The sequence below is a fragment of the Pongo pygmaeus genome, chromosome 11, assembly GCF_028885625.2.
Source record: "Pongo pygmaeus isolate AG05252 chromosome 11, NHGRI_mPonPyg2-v2.0_pri, whole genome shotgun sequence".
NCBI lineage: Eukaryota > Metazoa > Chordata > Mammalia > Primates > Hominidae > Pongo > Pongo pygmaeus.
The window spans coordinates 25,232,847-25,249,490 of NC_072384.2; the positions used below are offsets into that span (position 1 = coordinate 25,232,847).

A 16,644-nucleotide genomic window follows, 5' to 3' on the forward strand; every position below is an offset into this window, starting at 1 on the left:
CTACCTACTATCTCTAAGCGCCTTAATGTTTCTAGGTATTAGTCACTATGATTTTGTCTTATTCAGCATTTATAAAATAAAGGGATTAGAATAAATGATTTAGAAATATATTCTAGTCTGAATTATTTTTTAATTGTTATAAATGTTTTTATTTATGGGACTTTCTTTGAATCCTTAGAATAGATACTGAATACTACACTGCCATCCTCTTGACAGTCACACAAAGAAGTGTTATTACAATTTTTAATTACAATATTTCAGTACTTATGTATGTGTCAGACATTTCTCTAAGCATTTCATTTAATCCTCATAACAGTACTATAAGAAAGACATTATTATAAATATAATTTTGTAGATGAGAAAAATGAGACAGAGATTAACTTGCCCAAGTTCAAGCATACAGTGATTCCAGGGCCCAAGCTCCTAACCACCACCTTGTACTATCTCTTCAGAATTGTAGAAAATCTTTTTAGATTATACCTAAAATTGTTTCATTAACCAGAAAACTTAATCAGAGCTACTGCTAATTAGTTATGTGAGTACTTTGGCTTAAATTGCTATTATTTTCTATAACTTGCTATTATTGTTCAGTGTTACTGGTACAAATGGAGAAATAGCTGGCTTGTGCAAAAAGGGAAGAGAAAAACAAGGTCTGAATTTTCTTCAGATAAGCTAATGAGGCTTTGAATATATGCAATCATTTATAAGAAAAAATGATAAAGCAACCTGAAACTGGCAAGACAGAAATTACTAAGTCCATTTTTTTCTAGGAGTAACTTTAACACGTTAAGTATTAAAGCTCTGTGAACCAAACTGTTTACGTATAAACTGTTCCAATATGGTAGAAGTTTATTCTTCAGCTGATAATAGCCTTCAATGCTGTAGCTGTTAGATTTTTTTTTTTTTTTTTTTTTGAGACAGGCTCTCACTCTGTGGTCCAGGCTGAAGTGCAGTGGTGTGATCTCAACTCTGCAACCTCTTCCTCCTGGGTTCAAGCAATCCCTGCCCCACCCCCCTGACAGGTGCACGCCACCATGCTCAGCTAATTTTTGTATGTTTTTGTAAAGATGGGGTTTCACTATGTTGACTAGGCTGGTCTCGAGCTCCTGAGCTTAAGGAATCCACACGCTTCAGCCTCCCAAAGTGCTGGGATTACAGGAATGAGCCACTGCACCCAGCCACGTTTAGAATTTTATACAAATTTATTAAACACTAATGTGCGTAAAACATTTATGAAAAAAGACATCTTCAAATATTATATTTCATACCAAAATTCAAGTATTTTATAAGTGAACCTTACGGGTTAACAAAGTATGTTAATATGGTGGCACACAGTTGTTTACCATTATCTTAATTACATACAACATTTGTAATACTATCAAATTAAGATAATCAACATCTTTGGCTAGTGCATTTGGCTAGTTTATGATCTTATAATCATTTACACCAAAACATACAACTTTTGTGAGCAATGTCAGACTGAAGTACATATATGGTAAGTGCTGAATCACACAGTGCTTTTCAGCTCAGGGAGAGCTAAGCTTATGGGGACTGGTGCTGGAAACCCCTTTTCCTAGGCCATAGAATGTGCTGAAGTCATGGTTGAGGTGGGGGTTTAAGAGAATCACAATCACTTGCAAAGCATTTTCAAACAAAATATGCTCCCCTAGAAATTCTGCTGGGAATCCACATGAAAAATGAGTATGTCAACAACAACCATACAAGATTTTAAGTCTAACAGATCTTCATTTATCAGGGACTCTTAACTGCGAAAGTTAACTGTTGAGGAAAGTGAGAGTGGAGGGTCCTTATTCAATGCGCTACTCTCATTCCACAAGTCTATACCATGTTACTTCTGCAATGAGCAGCAGGCGAAGAGAAAATAATGCTCTGGAGCAACAAAAATCATGTTTCACCAAAAGAATTCAATTTTTGCGTATCTTTATCTTCAGGCATAAAAATATACAGCCAATAATTAGAAATTAGCAAAATTCACACCTGATGTTGGTCACAAAATTCACACTTACTGATTAGGAGTTCCTGGTGGAGATCGTGATGGAAGGCTTTGTGTTTCTAACCTGTCATCAGATAATGAATTTCTGCTTACTACTTCCCAATCCATTAATTTCCGTGCCAAGGGCTTACTTGGGGATCTGCAGAAATAAATTAAATAATATGTTAAAAGTTTTATTTTTATACCCCAAACTATGAATCAAATCCTACAATTTGTTTTCATAGATTATGTTCTAGATGAGCAACATAAAGAGTTTACTTGTAAAAAATTAATGCATTTAGAGGCTATTTACCAAATAACTTCCTAAGAATGTACATTGGCTTTATATGAAGAATAAAGGAAAGATAGGCTAGGAAGAGTAAGATAGAGAATAAGAAGGATGAGAAAAACAGAAGAAACAAGAAAAGGAAAGAGAAAAGTAAAAAGGGAAGGGTTTGCTACCAAATGTTTTCTCAGATGTTACTGACAAGACAGATACTACCTACTTCTATTCCAGAGTATCTGGAACACTAGCTTATCTTGGGATGTATTAAATAACTCCTAGCACATTATCTCCTGAATGCTTCTATATCTAAAGCCCAATCCTCTGCCTCAATGCAGACAGAACAAAAATAATTATGCATATTACATTTTATCTACTTAAAAAATTGTTTACATATAGTAGGTTAGTGGATTTTTCCCTTTTTTCCAAAAACATTTTGGAGGGTTAATAATTCTGTCTATTGGTGGGGAGTAAAAGGATATGTTTTGTTACCAATCTATATATTATCAGCTATCCTAATGATAAAGATGAAAACTAAGTGATGTTTTAAAAAAAGATCTTGGCTGGGTGAGGTGGCTCAGTGCTGCAATCCCAGCACTTTGGGAGGCCCAGGTGGGAGGATCACTGGAACTTAGGAATTCAAGACCAGCTTGGGCAACATAAGGAGACTCTGTCTCTACAAAAAATAAATTAGCTGGGTATGATGGCAGGTGCCTGTAGTCCAAGCTACTTGGGAGGCTGAAGTCAGAGGACCACTTGAGTCCAGGAATTTGAGACTGCAGTGAGCTGTGATAGCACCACTGCATTCCAACCTGGGTGACAAGAGTAAAACCCTGTCTCAAAAAAAAAAAAACAAAAAAAAAAACAAAAAAAGAAACAAAGATCTTCATATTGATTCATTCATTCAGATCAAAAGATACTGATCTATGCAGAGATCATAAACCCTTAGAATTTTAGGAATGTTAACAAATAAAGTATTTTATATGCAAATTCAGATAATAGACAAAATTAGCTGAAAATATACGTTATCTCTTTAAATGCCTGGCTTTATGAAGTGCAGAGTTAATGTGGAAGCGAATAATTTAAGCTACATATATAAAGTATATAATAAATCATCTTGTAAACAGTTTTATATTTCAGTAATTAACTGAAGCATATAAAAACTATATATATTTTCCATTCCAGCACAATTTACAAAAAATGAAACATCCTGTTGTCTTCCTACAAAAATCAGATCACAAAAATTTAGGCAGTAATGCCTATTTGAGTAAAATTTAAAAATGAAGAGTATTTTTGGTTATAGTTAATAAGAATCATAGGCCTTTGTTGTGTGACTTTGGATTTATTTTCAGATTTTCCTATATTGATAAAGAATCGCAGGTAGTATTGGACTTGCTTTTTAGCTCATTGGGATATTTTCCTCTCATCATGTACTATGTATGCACTTCTGTATGGCTAAAAAAAAAACCAATTACCAAGGAAGGCACAAAGCAAATGCAATATTAACTCATCTGATTACATTAAAACTTAATAACATTAGAATTCTGATACATAATGATCTCATGAAGTTTGAAGTTTCACTATCTGCTAGAATTTCCTTTCCAATATGTTAAACGTGTAAAAAGAAAGGTTGGACTAACATGCACAATAACACTGACCAAAGAGAACTGAACAAATTGTTATTATGTGTACAGTAGGAAGCATTAAAATAATGATAAGGACTCTGAATTCTAGATGTGGCTTCCTATTAGACAGACCTCTTATGTTTTTATATCTAAATGTATAAATTTATTAGCAATAATATGACCCATAGGTCTCTCCCTACCTCCTGAATTTTATGATTTATGAATATCCAAATTTTCAGGGCAATATTTTAGCCTATTAATTTTACTAAACCACGAAAAATTTAAGTTACTTATGAATCTACACCACACAAGTGTCCTGTCATTTCAGCAATTCATAGCTAAAACTTTTTTAGTTTGGCCTAATGACATCTCCTTAATCAAAAAACTTGTAGGCATTTTCTAAGACATGGAATGTTACTAGTTTTAAAAAAGATACATTGACTCACATTTCATTTTCCATAAGTGAATTCAAAGTAACTTAGGTGTGAACTTTTCCCATTATCACAGGTTTAAATTATAGGATTTTTTGATTTGAAGACAACTCATGACACCGTTTAGTTCAACTCCCTCATATTGCAGTGCAAATTTTATCAGTCACAACAGAATGAAAATAAAGTATATTATCTCATGCATAAAACTTTAATTTTTAAAATAAAGACTAACATTTATGGCTCTATTAATGCTAATTCATAATGTAATAAACTATTATTTCCTCAAATTTTAAACTACGAAATGTAAGCTGTATGAAAGTTCACTAACTGTAATCAGTAGATCAACTACTTTCATTTTCTAAAAGCTGGAAAAAGTCATTTGAAGAAAAAAAATTCCAGCACACTCACCTAGTCTGAAGCGTCAGAACACTTTATTGCTGTTAATGGACTAAACATGGCTGGACACTTTGAACTTAAAACCAAACTTCATGTATTTTATTTTATTAACAGTGTTAACCTCAGGGACCCACCCACTCAAGTTTGCTGTCTATGTTTCCTGTTGAGTGTGGAAATTTCAGAGAAAAAAATACCACACAGCATCAGTATGTTTGCAATGTGGTAAAGCTTCTTTTCTGTCTAGGGCACCTTATTTTTCTGTTGTATGAGAACATTGTTTTTCTCTTTTCTTAGATATAGTATATGACAATTGCAAAATGTGAAAGCAATTTGAAGAGGTGATAATCAGTATATGTGCTGCTGAGACGAACACGAAGAGGTGATAATCAGAAAAAAGAAAAAACATTTAATGATTTCTAAAAAATTATTATATGAAAAGTTTAAGCAGGAGCCTTTTCTATCTATTCATATTGCCAACTAAAACCCAAAGAAAAAAAAAGAACTCTAGAATTATCTGGTACTTTAATAAAATAACTTAATAATTACTAAAACCATTAGAGAATTTTGGTAGACATATATCTGTTCATTACAGTTAGATCCTAACATATTAGAAAAACAATCCCAGAAAAGCTTATCTTTCAGAGAAAGAGAGATCACTCAACTGCCCAGTACTATTACAGCCTCATTGTAGCTGATACCTTATTATTTCAGAGGAACCACACAATTCCAGAAAAACAAAAGGAAGAGAGTTATCTGAGGCTTATAATATTGAAATTTTACCTCTACTATTCATGGAATAATGGCTGTTTTATAAAATAACCTATTAAACAACTATACATTTTAATAATGAATATACAAAATGAACAACTAAAATGCAGGTATAACTCTGCTTATTTCTAAAATCTGATATGATCAAAACATTAAAACATTAACACTTATAAAGAAACCATTTATATGTGATATTAACTTAATATATAAATACACCTATGATCTGGTACTCATATTGGGATATGCTACATACAACTAGTGGTCAAATCACATGTTCTATACTTTTTATAAAAGTCAAGCAAGAAAGAAGACACTTGTTAACAAAGGAATAAAAAAGTTTTAAGTATATTGTTACGGTGTTACAACACTAAGAATCAGAAAAATATTTTATGAAATGTTATTAGTTTTTAAAAAAATACATTGACTCATTTTATTTTCCATAAGTGAATTCAAAGTAATTTAGATGTGAAGATTTTCCACTATCACAGGTTTAAATTATAGGATTTTTTGATTTGAAGACAACTCATGACACCATTTGGTCTAACCCCCTCAAATTGCAGTGCAAATTTTCCTATCAGTCACAACAGAATGAAAATAAAGTATATTATCTCATGCATTTGATTTTTAAAATAAAGATTAACTTACCATTTATGGCTCTTCTATTAATGTTAATTCATAATGTAATAAACTATTATTTCCTCATATAGTAGACTACTAAATGTAAGCTGTATGTCACATATTACTGTGACATCCTTACAAAGTCTTAATTTAACAACAACTCCTACTCTGGAGGCAGGGACGTGGCTCAAGTAAAGGGAGGAATCCTAAAAGTTAAGTTTACAGTTTACAATCAAAGAATTTAACTGTTAAAAGATTTATTGCCATTATAAATGACTAGATTTTTGAACAGCAAAGAAAATGTGCATGATATGCTAGATGATAAAAACAAACAACAAATAGTATAAAACAATTTGGAAACAAATATACACACACATATAAAAATGTCTCTGTGAGTATATGCATAGAAAAATCCTGAATAATGAGTATCAAAATTTTTTTAAAAAGTTGTCTTGGGATGATAAATTTTCTTTATGCTCTTTGATACTGTTGGAGTTTTTAAACATAATGAGCTGTCACTTATATTACTAAGGGAAAAAAGGAATTTCCACTTTTGGAAGAAGGAAGAAAAAAACCAAGAACACAAAACTCCCTTTACTCCGGAAACACAAAGAAGGAAGGTCTCTTAGATAAAGACTTAAGAACAAAATTTAAACAAAGTGAAATCAAAAGCAAACTTTCTAGTTCTCTTTATTAAAACTCAAGCCTCTAATAGCAGTAGATGCCAAGCACATAACTAATTAAAAGACTTAGCCTCTCAAAGTAATTTTAACTGAAAACAAACTCTTGTCTCTAACACACCTGTATCCAGTTGGTCATCAGCTTCTGCTAGTTCTGCCCACAAAACGTTCCTTAAATTTGTTCCCTATTTTCCATTCCATTACCAATGTTTTTGTTCAGGCCTTTATTATTTTCACTTGGATTACCGCAATTACCTTATAGTTTCTGGGTACCGAGGCTTTCCTTACTAATCCATTCTCTACCGTTGCTCATACTACTATTTTCTAAAACATAGTTCTTATCATGTCATTTCACTTGTTAAAAAGCAAATTGGCTAGGTCGGGAGTGGTGGCTCATGCCTGTAATGCCAGCACTTTGGGAGGCCAAGGTGGGGGGGGGGAATCACCTGAGGTCAGAAGTTTGAGACCAGCCTGGCTGACATGGTGAAACCCCGTCTCTACTAAAAATACAAAAATATTAGCCAGGTGTGGTGGCATGAGTAATCCCAGCTACTAGGGAGGCTGAGGTAGGAGAATCACCTGAACCCAGAAGGCAGAGGTTGCAGTGAGCTAAGATTGCACCGCTGCACTCCAGCCTGGATGACAGAGTAAGACTCCGTCTCAAAAAAAAAAAAAAGCAAATTGGCTATGATAGACCCTAAAGAAATAAAGACAATAAATGGTAAACAAAAATAAAAAATAAAACAACTTATCTCTTAACAATATAATTTAAATAAATATGGAAATGGCTTGATAACATGAAATAAGTCACTATATTTCTCAAAAATGTTTAAAAAGCGGAGCAACCTCGAACAAAATATTATATTAATAACATAATATTTGATCAGCCTATTCAGAACTACAATGCCTGGCACACTATTAATATAAAAAATGAATCAATAAACTAGATAAGCTAGTTTATCATTCCCTCAACATTATTTACTGTTAAAGAATTGTGATAATTCTGTAATCAAAAATTTGAAATATTTAGAAAAACTTTAGAAAAAATATTTAGAAAAACTTTTTAGTAAACTCAATCCATCTTTTTAAAAAAATTCAGACAATGAAACAGATTTGGCTTACCTTGCAAATACCCTGTCTTTATTTGCCTTTTCTTTGCCATACTGAACTGATTGGACTTCAGTTCTCCCACTGAAATATATAAATACGCACAACGATAAAGTCTTAAGAGAACTATAAGATAAAATGACAACACATAACATGATTATAGTGTAATTTCCTAAGAGACAAGACATTTCTAGCAGAGAAAAGGAAGCAGAGAATAAAAAGACTGGACAACATTCCAGTTCTACCTGGATGAATGAAGCTTAGTTACATTTCTCTCATTAATGAAGAAAGATGTGTTCAACTCCCTCCATGTCCAGACACAGAACAGCTCCAGATTTTTGTTCAGAGGAAGGAACTAAGGCAGAAAAATGGTGGGGGTTTGGCACTAGGAGATTTGTTTTCAAGCTGATTTGTCTAGAGGGAAATTGTTGATAGAGAGAAACTGATCTTCTTCTGAGGTACACCAATGTGTTCAGATGAAGTTTGTTAATAAAACTTCTCAGAGCATTTATTTGAGACATTCTCACTACTTAACTGTGAATGAACATAAATTTGTGGTATATCAAATGTAACCATATACAAATATAGATATCTAATGCATATAAAAACAGCCAAATGCCAGTTTTCATAGTTAAGCAAGCAATTTTAAGACCATTTTCCATGGATAAATATCAGTAAATATGAACTGAATGGCACTTCTACGAGATTTTAACGGAAAAATGAGAAACATTACCATGACTTTCAAATTTCAAGTTGAATTTTCCTAAGAAAATATTTCTTCTAAGAGGGAGGTAATAAATTAAAGTTCGTCACTGTTTTGTATTTCCACATTAGAATAATGATGTTAATCCTCTGGATACTTTGGAACAGAGATAAGGATATGTACATGAAGAGACTGGTGGAGAAAGTAATAGATCTGATAGACCCAGTACCATCTGTCAGTCAAAAGACTATTTCAACATTTTTTAAGCATGACAACAGTTCCAGTATTCTCCACCACTGCTTATTATGAAGGGAAAAAAAGTTTATTTAGTGCATACTCATTAGGGACAGGACTGTGTCCAGCTAACATTTTTTATGCTCCCATTCCTACTTCATTTACAAGATGTCTAACCACTTTGATGATTAAAAAGCGCTTTGGATATGTTTTAAAGTTCTTAAGGACTACAATCGCAAAGCTTAACTTTTTAAAACTATAAATACATACAATTATGTATATACAATTTAATGTGCGAGCTGTCACAGGCCCAGTCCTGTCCTGTGCCCTATGTTTTGCAGGGGCTATGATAAACAAATTCCATTTTCTAGATTATTTTGCCTTAGGTTCTGCTTTTAGAAGGTACTGGTAGAAGATCAGAAAGTGGAGAAAGGCAGAGCAGGAAACTGGTAGCTGCTGGCAGCTGCTTTAATAGTCATGGGGATAGGGTATAGTGAGAAAGAGTATCCTGTAGATGGTCCCATCCTTGATTAAAGCAGTACTTCTCTGCAAGATACAGACTGATTTTTCTTCACTGGAAAATTAATGTATCAGTCAGAGTTCAGTCAGGGAAACAGAGCTCTAACAGTGTAGTAGCAGGTGTAGTTTATGGACTCCAGCCCAGGGATGACCCATGCATCTGAATTTTAAGCATTACCCCTTCTTCCTGTTTTGTTTCTCCATAACCATGTTTCCTCCCTTTTATTTTCCCAGCATTTCCAACAACCATGTAACTAATTTCCTCAATTAAATTGCTTTTGTTTGAAATGCCAAAACGGCTTTCTGTTTCCCTGACTGAACTCTGACTGATAAATTAATTTTCCAGTGAAGAAGATTCAAATGGGACACTATTACTCAAAAGGCTGGGGTAACAAGTTAAATTTCATAATAAAGAAACAATTTTTTTTAAATTAACGAGAGAAAGGCTTATATTTCATATTGTCCATAATACAGACATTAGGGATTTAGTATTATCATTACAACAAAATGAAAAACTGTTCCAGTTTCAGAACACTAAACTTTCAGAGTAAGATACTTATCTTTTGAGCAATGAGAAAGTTCTCTCTCTCTCTCTCTATATATATATAGGCTTATTATAAGTTATTCAAGCAATATAGAAAAATACAAAAAGAACAAAAAAATTGTTTTTACCCACAGTCCTATCCATAAAGAAATCATCACCATTATGAGCAGGTAAAAACCATTCTGAAATTCATGTATATAAACATTAAAAAGGCTAGACATACAGACACAATAATTTTATTACAATGTAATTATGGTATATATGCCACTTTTAATGAAAAAAAATTAAACTGGTTTCCAGTGAAATAAAAGATAAACAAGACTGCCATTCATAAAAAAAAAAAAAAGGAAAAAAGATGAAGAAAACCTTAAGAACTGCTGTGTTAATGTCTAAAATTGTTTCAAACTTTAAGGATTCAAATACTTCCTCCCAGTAGTACCCTGCTTTTTTTTTTTTTTTTTTTGAGACGGAGTCTCACTCTGTCGCCCAGGCTGGAGTGAAGTGGCTCCATCTCGGCTCACTGAAAGCTCTGCCTCCCGGGTTCACACCATTCTTCTGCCTCAGCTGCCTGAGTAACTGCGACTACAGGTGCCCGCCACTATGCCCGGCTAATTTTTTGTATTTTTAGTAGAGATGGGGTTTCACCGCATTAGCCAGGATGGTCTTGATCTCCTGACCTCGTGATCCGCCTGCCTCGGCCTCCCAAAGTGCTGGGATTACAGGCGTGAGCCACCGCGCCCGGCCTCATTTTTTTTAAAGTTATATTATTTACTCTACTTTGGCAAAGTTTATACCATTTTAATTTTATTCTGCAGTTATAATTCTCACGGTTGTCAAGAATTGTTTCTACATAGAGAGGATTTAATCTTCACTCTCAGGGCTTTTTATATAAAAATAACTTTTTATACCTGATAAAAAGTTATTTTTTTAATCAGGATTATTCTGATTTATCTCCTGGTTTGCTGAATTTTACTACTTAATAAATGTTTTCAGGAAGGTCTTGGAGATGTTATATTCTCTGAGTTTTTGCATATTGGATAATGTCTATATGTTGGCTTTGGACTTGAATGGCAATGTGATCATGTTTAACATTTTTTGGTCACGTTTTTGTCTTTAGGACTTGGTTGACAAAGGATGGCCCACAAGTAACATAAGCCTGAAGATATAAGTTTTATTTGGAATACATACTGTTTGTTGTTGTTTAGAGACAGGGTCTTGCTCTGTCACCCAGGCTGAAGTGCAGTGGCCTGATCATAGTCCTGTAACTTTGAACTCCTGGCCTCAAGTGATCCTCCTCCCTGAGCCTCCTGAGTAGTTAGGACTACAGGTGTGTGCCAAAAGCCCAGCTAGTTTTTAAACTTTTGGTAGAGACAGGGGTCTGCCTATGTTGCCCAGGCTGGACTTGAACTCCTGGCCTCAAACAATCCTCCCACCTTGGTCTCCTAAAACACTGAGATTACAGACCCCCATGCCTGGCCTACATTATTTTAAAATATTTAATTCAAACTGATAAACCACTAGCAGACTAATCAAGGAAAAAAGAAGACACAAGTTACCAAGAATGAGAGAAGCAACATTATTACATATTCTAGAGAGATTAAAAAGAAATGGGGAATATTATAAACTCTGTGCCAATAAATTCAACAACCTAGATGAAATGGATAAATTTGCTGACAGACACAAACTACCATATCTTGCTCAGGAAGAAAGACAAAACCTTAATTGCCTTATCTATTAAAGAATTTGAATGTTCAAAACCTTCCTATAAATAAGACTCCTGCCCCAGATGAATTAATTTGCAAATTCTATGAAACATTTAAAAATGAGATAATATTACTACTATGCAGCCTCTTCCAGAAAATGGAACTTTCTCAACACTTTCATGATTCCAATTTGACCCTAACACAATAAAATCTGAAAATGGTATCGTAAGAAAGAAAACTACAGAGATATATCCCTCATATGCAAAAATCCTAAACAAAATTTAGCAAAGTGAATCAAACAATATATATAAAGGATATCATGGCCAAGTGGGGTTTATCCTAGGAATGTAGGGCTGGCTTAACACTTGAAATGCAATCAAAGTAATTCATCATACTAACATCAGATTTCAAAGTCTGAATATGATCATTTCTTATGTGTCAGTTATACTTCAATAAAGCTGTTAAAATAATTGTTCAACTTTCTAAAATGTACATATCTCATTTAATAGTCCTTAATCTCAGTTTTGTTGAAAAACATGTATAATTTGTCAATACTAGGCCAATCTTCCCCAAGGGCAGTACCAGCCTTCTGAATGGCAGGTGTTGCTCCCTTCCTGGCCGATTTTTTTTTTTTTTTAAATCAGATTGTCCCTGAACTTGCTTTTATTAATATTTATGGTACAAATTTCCTTCTGTTTCAGTGATGATTTCCTCCCAAATAGGTTTTTTCAACTGTCTTTTGTATTTGAAGTCACCATATGTAAATTTTATGTTTGCTTTGGTATGGTTTGGGTAACTTCCTTGACTTTTTTTTCTCATCTTGTCTGAGTCTTGCTTGAATTATAGTTGAAGACTGGTTATTGGTCCTACTCATTTCTTTGTACCTAAATTAAATGGTGTGTGTTTATGTCACATTTGCAAGGACAAAGAGGAGAAAAAAGAATTTGAACAGAGGGTAAGAGTAGTCCTTGTATAACTACCCTGGTAACCAATTAGAAATTAAATTCATTGAAAGAATACCTTTAGGGTTTGTACTGTTCTCATTTCACATAAAGCCACGGAGATTTCTTCTGTCCTTGCTGAGATTTATTAACAGTAAGTAAGGCTCTTTGCTTTTTCCTTGACTTTCATTATAGATCTGATACTCTCTCCTTCCATCTATTTACTTTTAAATTTGCAAGTACTGTCATCCTACTTTGCTCAAAATTGCTTTTCGGAAGGCAAAAAAAAAAAAAAAAAAGGAGTTAAACGTGACAGCAAACCACTTAGGAAATTACTGTGCCTTTTGTTTGGTTAAAAATATTCTAATTCTGTTTAATTGTTACTACTGAACTTTTTAGCCACTTTTACTAATTTTTCTGGGGTTGGAGTAATATATTTCAAGTGACATATCCTGTACTAAGCTTCATACTGTTATTTTTACTGAGATTACAAATTAGGCAATTATAAATGTTTAGGTTTACAATTTAAATCTTTTCTGGGAACATCTAAACATTTTTCTCATGAACATATAACATGAATTAATCTTAATACATAATGGTCAAGGGTTTTTAATTTTATTTTATTTTTATTTTTGAGATGGAGTCTTGCTCTGTCACCCAGGCTGGAGTGCAATGGCGAGATGTCGGCTAATGAAACCTCTGCCTCCTGGGTTCAAGCAATTCTCGTGCCTCAGCCTCCCACGTAGCTGGGATTACAAGCGCCCGCCACCATGGCCAGCTACTTTTTTGTTTTTTGTTTTTGGTAGAGACGGGGTTTCACCATGTTGGCCAGGCTGGTCTTGAACTCCTGACCTCTGGTGATCCGCCTGCCTCGGCCTCCCAAAGTGCTGGGATTACAGGTGTGAGCCATTGCAACTGGCCAAGGGTTTTATTTATCAAAGACGAAAAATCTTATTTTGTGAAGCATAAACAAACAAGAATGAATAACATTTGTTTTACTAAAAGATAATGAATAACTTTCTACATGATTCTTACCGGGTTCCACTTAAAAACTAGCTTGCATGGGCCTTTTAAGAATTCCATAGGTAAAACTAATCAGAGCTTCTTCAGATTTAGTTATTCCCCAAAGATTTGTTGCCTTCAGGAAAAAATAAAAGCTATCAAGAATAAAACAATTTTAGGAAATGGAACCTGGGGTTACTGTTCAATGACTAAATCTGATTTCGCCTTGTGACTGTTTTGAACACTTTACAATAAAGGGTTTGACAACCGAAAAATATGCTAAATTCTAAATTAAAAAACAATAATTATATAGTTTTAGGCATAAGATATCTTGGGTGTCTTAGAACAAAGAAAAGTTTTCAAGCAAATATCTAATAAAGACACAATAGAAATTATGTCATCTGTCTTTATTGTAAATAAGTAAATATAGTTAATTTACTCCAGAAAATAATGACCAGCAAATACAGAAAACAGAACTGGTTTCTCAAGCCTGTAGCATATCACAAGAACCTATAGAACTTTTTAATGATACTGATATAGAGGCTGCAATCCATAGGGATTTTTGACTCAGTTAAGTATGTGTAACAAAGGTTGTATGGTTCCATAAACTACATCTTTATTTTAAAGAAAGGAAAAAAAATCCAACAATAAAGCCTTAACACAGAAGCAATACTTACCAGTACCGGAATTTTGAACCTAATGTAAAATAATGTGCAAAAAAATTCTTTTGAGGTGGAAGTGGTCTGTCCAAACGGAAGAATGTGTGATGTTCTACACATGCTTTCCACAAATTTTTACATGCTCTGTAATTCACCATATTAAATCCCAATAATGTTTCTCTAGATTCATGCTGTAATAAATGACAAAACGCAGAGAATACCAGGAAAATGTCAGGATCTAATGCTCCATTTAATTTACTTTTGACAGATAAATTATTCTAGCCTTGTAAACATGAACTTGTTAATGCTATAGATAGAACCTATAGGATCTTTTATCTAGGATCTTTTTTGCTTATCCAATAAAAAGGCAATGAAGTATACGCAAAAGCCTGCAAAATCTGGACCTAACTCAGTCTTTTTTTTTTTTTTTTTGAGACACAGTCTCACTCTGTCATCCAGGCTGGAGTGCAGTGGTGCCATCTTGGCTCACTGCAACCTCCACCTCATGGGTTCAAGTGATTCTTGTGCCTCAGCCTCCCGAGCAGCAGGAATTAAAGGCATGCACCACCACACCCAGCTAACTTTTTCTATGTTTAGTAGAGATGGGGTTTCACCGTGGTGGCCAGGCTGGTCTTGAACTCCTGACCTCAAGTGATCTACCTGCCTTGGCCTCACAAAGTGCTGGGATTACATCATGAGCCCCCGTGCTGGCCTTGTTCATTCATATTACAACTCTTAGGAACTTTAACCTTAGATCATAGTGAGAAATGAGTTCAAACTTTTAGTATGTATCTGTTTTCAACATTAGCTATGACTCTGTTTCAAAATATAATTCTAGGCCATAAATTAAATGTTAAAATATATCATCACAACTTTTAACAATATTCCTAATTTAAAATATGTCTAGATTGTAAATAAATAAGAACATTCAGCAGCTCTGAACACTATTACGTAATTCAAATTTTAAAATTAGCACTAAAATAATTTTCCATTTTCTTGAAAACTGGTACAAATTTCTAAATAAATAATTTCATTAAAGTAAACCACATATAGCAACATTCACATCCCATAATTGCACAGCTCTGATTTTCACACAATAAATACAACCATGTAACCTTTACCCAGTTCCAGAAATGGATCACTACTACCACCACAGAAGTATCCTTTGTCTCCCCTTTCTACCAGATTACCTTCCCAAAGTTAATCACTCTTCTGCCTTTATCACCATAGAATAGTCATGCTTGTTTTTGAACTTTATTGTACATACATGGAATCACACATATGTGTCTTTAAGTCTGGCTTTTGTTCAGCATTATGTTTCTGATATAAATTCAAAGTTTACGAAGCAGTAATTCACTAATTTCCACAGTACTCTATTATAATGAATTTAACAGTTAACTTATCTACTTTACTGTTCACAGACATTTGATATTTCTAGTTTGGGGATATAAGAAGAATGCAGCCATGCATATTCCTGTATGTTCTCTGGTGTACACATATGCACATTTCTGTTGCTGGGTCATATGATATACACATATGCTCAGCTTTGGTAGATAATGCCCAACAGTTTTCCAAAATGGGTAGATCAATATATAATCCCTCCCACCAGTAGCATATGTGTCATATATTCACCAACCACTGGTTTATCAATCTCTTTCCCCTTACTATTCTGTTGTGTATGTAGAGGTAGCACATTTTGGTTATAATCTGAACCTCCTTTATAATTATTGAGGTTCAATGTTAATGGCCACGTGGATATCCTCATTTGTGAAGTGTCTGTTCAATTCACTGGCATATATTTCTATCAGGATGCATATACAACCAAGGATTCTGTGTGTATTATATGATATTCTATACTATTTCACTCTCTTAGTGATATCTTTTGATGAACAGAGTTATTAATTTTAACATAGTCCAAATCATCAATCTTTTAAGGGTATGAAGGTTTCCTTCTATGTCCGGTTAAAGAAATCGTTGCCCATCAAAAGTTCATTAAGATATTTCCTGTGACTAATACACAAATAAATGCCCATGTATCAAGTATTAAACTATCATATTAGAAGGGAATATGCTTAAAACATCACTTCTTGATTAGCAGAAAATTAAGTCTTAATTATGGTTAATAGTTGTTTTGTTTGCACTAACATATATAGTTTATATGTTTTACCATATGCCATAAACATTACACAAAATAACAGAAAATGTCTCAGCTACTATAATGCACTAATGCTTCTCACTGTCAGCATCTAAGATGCATACATATTCACCCATTTTGACACTTCGTATACTTTTCAAAAAGTCTATAAGTAATTTCCATATTCTATCAATTATATTTGAAATGTAACAAAACTTTTTCTTGTCCAATTTCTAAACAACACAAAAAAAGTTGTACTGAGAGATAAGTATATTGTATGAAGTTTGGGTATTTAAAAACAAAG

General features: G+C 33.6%; 1 protein-coding gene across 5 annotated transcripts in view; it reads right to left on the reverse strand.

Annotated features, from left to right (window-relative positions):
- Positions 1-16,644, reverse strand: part of PTPN4 (protein tyrosine phosphatase non-receptor type 4) — a 224,530-nt gene that overhangs the window by 48,309 nt on the left and 159,577 nt on the right. For all 5 annotated transcript variants that reach the window (XM_054478748.2, XM_054478745.2, XM_063647371.1 and 2 more), the window contains 3 exons: positions 14,225-14,397; positions 7,917-7,985; positions 2,028-2,153 (listed from right to left, as the gene is read on the reverse strand). In XM_054478748.2, the coding sequence (XP_054334723.1) occupies positions 2,028-2,153; positions 7,917-7,985; positions 14,225-14,397 (368 nt within the window). The remainder of the gene's footprint in view (positions 1-2,027; positions 2,154-7,916; positions 7,986-14,224; positions 14,398-16,644) is intronic.